Source organism: Aythya marila (genome assembly GCF_965140915.1).
Source record: "Aythya marila genome assembly, chromosome: 1".
Lineage (NCBI taxonomy): Eukaryota > Metazoa > Chordata > Aves > Anseriformes > Anatidae > Aythya > Aythya marila.
The window spans coordinates 2,017,774-2,023,773 of record NC_139042.1 but is presented as its reverse complement, the minus strand read 5'-3'; the positions used below and the strand labels follow the sequence as shown (position 1 = coordinate 2,023,773).

At 41.3% G+C, this 6,000-nt stretch overlaps 1 protein-coding gene across 1 annotated transcript in view; it reads right to left on the bottom strand.

Moving 5' to 3' along the window:
* Window positions 1-1,010: 1,010 nt before the first annotated feature.
* The window catches only part of FCHSD2 (FCH and double SH3 domains 2), a 137,866-nt gene continuing 132,876 nt past the window's right edge, over window positions 1,011-6,000 (bottom strand). The window contains exons 18-20 of the mRNA XM_082751882.1: window positions 5,255-5,384; window positions 5,015-5,097; window positions 1,011-3,463 (exon numbers count right to left, since the gene is read on the bottom strand). Of these exons, the coding sequence (XP_082608008.1) occupies window positions 3,380-3,463; window positions 5,015-5,097; window positions 5,255-5,384 (297 nt within the window). The 3' untranslated portion in view covers window positions 1,011-3,379. The remainder of the gene's footprint in view (window positions 3,464-5,014; window positions 5,098-5,254; window positions 5,385-6,000) is intronic.

The window sequence follows — 6,000 nt, the reverse complement described above, 5'->3', positions numbered from 1 at the left end:
GCACAGCAAAGCAGAGCCTGGCTCCTGCTTCCCTGGCTGCTGGTGGTTTTTTTTTTTTGGCTGGGGCAGGGCCAGGTGGGTGCAAAACCATCATCTCCCCCTTGTCAGTGAGTTTTCATTCATTCTTTCTGTCACTTTCTCTCAAAAATTTCCATCTTTGCACTGGCCAAGCTCCACGTGCTCTTTCCCTAAATCCCCCACACCAAACACGAAGCCACACATAACCTCTGCTTTGTACCAGGCTCCCTTTTGGCCTCAAAACGAGAGCTGTTAAAGCCACAGCTGTCTCCTTCTCGCAGGCAAAGCGCTTTGGAAAGCGCTGCAGGGTGAGGAGCTCTTCATGGAAAAATCGGAGGTGGATTTGGGGATTAGCATCGTTTATAAGCTGTGCTGATAACGAACAGAGGTGTGTGAAGCAGCAAAAGGAGAGATGCAACAAGTGAGGCGCTGAACAAAAGGACAAAGCAGTCGGGACAATCATTTTTGGAGGAGCACCGCGAATGGATCTAAAAAACAGGAGAAGATTTCTCAAAGGAGGAGACCTCGCGCAGGGCTTGGCCGAAAAGCACTCACCTTAGAGGAAGGAAAAGGAGCAAAGCAAGGCGCCGGGCTGCTGAGCTGGGAAGAAAATAACAGGGAAAGGCAGAGCACGAAGGGAGCCTTGGTTCGTGGTGCAGGGGCAACGCACAATTAGGCAAATCGAGCCCATTAAAGGACAATCGGGATGAAGAGGTATTACCAATCACCTTCCTCCTCTTTCTTTATGCAATTATCCTAACGGGGCCGTTAAGCAGTTATTTCGATAGCTGGGGCTTTGTTGCCGGCTCTGCATTTGGGGAAGGATTTTGTTCCTCATATAAATACCACCTCCAAGCGATGCTTTAAGATTGTTTTAAGCTTTTGTGTGTTTTTCTGAGCAGAAGTTTCACGTTGCTGCATAAAAGAATAATAAACCATAAAAACGATGCCCCCAAACCTCTGTATTTTTGTCCCCAAAGGCCAGGCTCTCTCTCAGCCACAGATCTTCCCCCGGTGGAAATCTTCCACGGACTTTTTGCCCCAAACGTCGCCGGGTCTGGTATCAGGGCAACAAAAGGGCTTTAGTTCCACTTTTTTTTTATTATTCAACTTTTTATACATAATAAATACAAACTTTTTACAGCCAATATAAAGAAAGCATTTGCACCCATGCTTTCAGTGTACTGACGCTGTACATGATGATACGTCGAATACATGCCCTGTATGAAGAAATCATAGTTAAAAAGGAGGCATATTTGTACAACTTTTCTTTTTTTTTCTTTTTTTTTTTCCTTTTTTTTTTTTTAAATAAAATTAGCAGCTCTTACAGAAAATATTTTAAAATACAACTAAAGAGACTTTAAATAACACTTTCTGAATTTTGAAAGTCCAGGTATGAAGGACACAGAAAAACTGGCCAAAGAAATTGAACGTGAACGTTATGGCAAAACTTGCTTTTCTTCTGCGTTGTGAAGCTTTCAAAATTTTTGCAAACAGTTAAATCTTTTTAAAAACTTTTTTTTTTTTTTTTTTTTAAACTTAAGAACAAGTTTGATAAACACATAAAAAGACCTCGAACAGATCAACAGGACAAGAGGTGCAAAAGAATGAAAAATATGGAAAAGACTTCATTGGACAGTCACTGATTTCATAACTGATCAATGAATTTTTTTTTTTTTCTTCAAACAGCCCCACTCTTGGTTCAAGATCCCACTGGGAAAGGAGATTGGCAAATGCGAATGTCTCAGAGACCCAGCTTGGGTTGGGATTTACAAGTATGTGCAAAGTTTATGACAAAATCTGGTTAGATGATTTTTGTAAATGCAGCCTCAAAAAATAGCCCTTGTTAGTAAACTAACGGTAGACGATTTACTGGCTTAGAAAATAAAAAAAAATGAACACAGAAGAGCGCGTTCACTCGAGCCCATACAACAGCTCAAAAAAAGCAACCTTGTGATGCCTCTCAGCTTTGATCCGACGGATATTGCTATTCTGAGAGCAATTTAGGAATCACATATGAAGAGAAACCTGCTTTCACCTGGTTTTCCCCTTTCCTCTTCGTGTTACAGCTTTGAAAACCCTCTTCCTTTTCCATCCCACCACCAACAAAAAGCCTCCTTCCCAGAGATCTCTGATTTAAGCCTAGCTTTGAGATTTTTTTTGAGATTTTTTTTTACTCTCTACTTGTTGCCTAAGAGGAATTTGCGACCATGCTCCGTTGTGCTCTTGGCCACTAAGGCAGTCTGAAGGCTTGGAATAAACCAGAGTTTTTCCTGGCTCTGGCTTCAGGTGGGAGAACACTACAGGACCATCCAATGCACGAACTAAATAATGCATGTAAATACTCTAAAGGTAACGTCTAACTCTAGCCAGATCTTTTGATGACAAAGATACACTGCTAACGTTGGATAATAAAGTACACGGCAATAACTGGGGTAAGAGTGACCCAAAAACTTTAAAAAAAAAAAAGAAAAGAAAACCAAAATTAAAAAAAAAAAAGAAGAAAGAAAAAAGAAAACCCCCAAAATCTGCTAAGAAAAAAAAAAAAAAAAAAAAAGAAAGAAGCTCAATTTCCAGATCTAGACAAAATCTCACTTACTTTCCTACCGGTTGGTTTATGCTATGGAACAAGATGTTGCTACTAATTCAGCACCTCCATATTAGATACTCTATTACTAAATGTACTGCATAAATATTAATACAAAGAACATTTAGTTCTGTTTAACTGTTAATTATTGAAGAGGTGTGCATTAACGTAATTAACGCCATATGATCTGCCTCACTTTTCCTTATCTATAAGATTATTTTCCTGTTTCTTCCTTCCTCAAGGGGAGTAAAGAGGAGCCAGCCTCTCCTTATACTTATTTTTTTTTCAGTTCCCTTTCTCGTTCCGCAAGATCTGATTAATAGCTAATCAGACAAGTAATGCTACTTGGAGAATTGACAATCTTTTCACACATTCCTATGGCAACAGTAATATACTGTACTAATGCACGTGGTAGAAGTATGCTATGACTAAGTTGCATGAACGAGGCTCTTTCCTCGGCCTCTGTATAAAAATTGACCATCTTCAGCCAAGAGAGAAACCTGCTCCAAGGCAATCCTCTGCTCGCTGCTTGGCCCGGCTTGGTTTGTGCTAAGAGAGGAAGAATGATGTCTAGAAACCAAAACCCAAAAAAAAAAAAAAGGCACGAAATAGTCATGACCGTGGGAAGGAATCCAGCATGTCACCGTCACAGAAAATCCTCCCTATCTCTTGCTCTATTCAACGTCTTCATCATGCAAAGGTGCCTAAAAACGAGATCGACCAAATGCGGCGTTTGGCCTTGATTGTAGCACTACTGCTCGACCAGTCCGCTCGTTACACCAGAGTAATTTCCACGTCCTCTATCTTCTCTGTTGGCCGGCGATGATGCTGCGTAGGGGGCGGTGGGGCTGCTCGCACCTGAAACAGCCAGAAAATGCCAGTAAATATCCCCAAACTCAACCTTGGGCTTTAACAGGGTTTAAAGGGCGTTTAAAGTCCACGCAGGGTTTTTGTCACGTTTTCAGAACACACCAGAATGACTTGCTGTGAAAAACATGAATTGTGGAGTATGAAACAGCTGCGCCTCCCTGGTTGGTACTGTCAGCAATACCCTAAAAAACTTCACAATATTTTAAAAACATGCATATTTAAAATGCAGTACTACAAGAAATCCCTTTAATTAAGACATGGCACTGTTGTAGTATCTTGAAAAGGCACTCAGCTGCAAGAAACAAATTAAGTAAATACAAATCTACGAAATGAAAGAGTTGAATCAGTCATTTCACCAGAGAATATGGTAACTTGCAACTTCTCTGTTCAGTACTTAAATGTTTAATAATGCAGCGCTGTATCTTTCATCTGTATTTCACTAAGGCTAACTCACTGACTGCTGGAATATTTGAATGCATTTTTGAATATTCATTCAAAGAATACTTCTTCTGCAAACTCATTCATTAAAAATGTTAGGAAAACACAAATATTAGATCTTAATGTGATTTGTTGCCGGACTTTGAAATCCTCAAAATGTGATTCAAAGTTAACCCTAGTGGATGAACTTTGCAAGATTGAAGTGATGAAATTTTTCCTTTCCTTTCCTGGCAGGAGCTCTCTGTCTAAGCAGCAAAGGCATCACAAAAGGTACAGGATATCACTGTTAAGAAAATTTTTAATTCAAAATTCTCAAATCAAGCAGTTTGGAAAAAAAATTAGCCCTAAATGCAATAGAGCTCCAAGGATTGCGTATTACATCAAACTGCCGGCGAGCAGATTTGTCTGCCAGCGCGTTGTGTGGCTGGGAACACAACCTCTGGAAAAAAAAACACAAAACACTTGTACAAATCATACGATTAAACTGTTCTGGCATTTATTCACCACCTCTTTATTGGTTCTGCTCAGTGGGTATTACGTGTGGCAACAGCAGAAGTAATCTCCCAAAGCCTCGCAAGGTGGTGTAGGTTTATTGACTAACATCTACATTATAGACGTAACAATTTCCTCCCAGCTTACATCTCACAATTCATGTGCCTCACAAAGAGACACGAAGCTATTCCAGCTACCAAGGCAGATGCAGAAGGGCAGGCTGGATACAAAGGGGCCAGATAAAATTCAAGGTCATTTTTAAGCCCAGTCAGGGACTTATTGTTTAAACAAGCGCAGCTTTGTTTTGTTCCAGTACCCACTTATCTCCAATAGCTCTCGTGTCCCACAGCTTTCTGACACATCTGTGGGATTATCAAAGGGGAGTGAGCAGACTTTTCCTCGCACCATTCTCCCGAGATGCTCTATTATTATACGGAGTAATTGGATTTGCAGGGCACTGAGAGCCAAACCATCAGGTGTTGTATCACAGGCCACGGGAATTCCACTGCTCCGAATGCCCCAGCGCGGGTTTTAGCTGGGCTAGCGACACGACCCAGCTTTAAAACCTGGTAACATCAACAAAAAAAAAAAACAGCATTTGAAACTCACAGGTCGCAGTTTGCCGTATGAAGTTTCAGGAGGAAGTCGGGGAGGCTGGGAGAATCCAGGGGACTCTGAGCTGAAGCTGTTTTCTGAAAGAGAAAGCATCGACACACCACCACCGGGTCACTCAATATTGCTGAGTAAGATTTATGTTGCAAAAAAAAGCTTTTTTTTGGTTTTTGTTTTCCCGAAATACCAACATTTTATGAGCTGAACTGCTTCTTTGTCTATCACAAAACTTCTTACCATTAGTTGATGGCGATCTGGGGAAGTACTGGGACCCTCTTTTATCTGGACTATGGTAGGGGCTCGTGGGAGGCTGGTCGTACAGCGGCAGCGGCGGGAGGGCGTTGTTGGGCTTCGGAGTCGGGGATACCTGCATGAAAGAGAGGTAAAGCCTTACTCCTCCACGGTTTTTATCTACAAACCACGGCATGAGAAGCTCTCTGGGGCATTAGCATGCTAGGAACTTTCATCTGGAGAAAAACGATCTGACAAAAGCGCTGTCGGGTACACCAGAGGACAGCCAAGATATCCAACAGTGATTACAGATCTATCTTTAAATCACAGGTTGCCACCGAGCAGAAATTTTCATCCTTTCCCAGGTATAATTTAGACAGGCTTTTTGAAGGTTATCTGAAAAAAAAAAGCCATTTGGCCAAGCGTGCCTCTCCACACATACACAAAAATGTGATAAAAGTGTTCTGACTGCTCAGTTCTGTTTGTGCCGTTAAAATGTTGAGACAAACAGAAGCAATAACACTCCTGCATGTAATTGGGACAAAGAATATGAAACAAAATTAGCATTGGTATTGTATGGCACAAACACGTGTAAAGTTTGTCCAAAAAGCTCCGTGAATGTCTCTTTGGTTACCTCTGACATTCCTACCCATTAAAATACAGGCAGCACTTTGGCATTTTTATCTCAAATGAAATGAAGCTCAGTCAGAACAGAGGAACTCAGTGTGCCCAGGAATGCAGCTGAACACTCC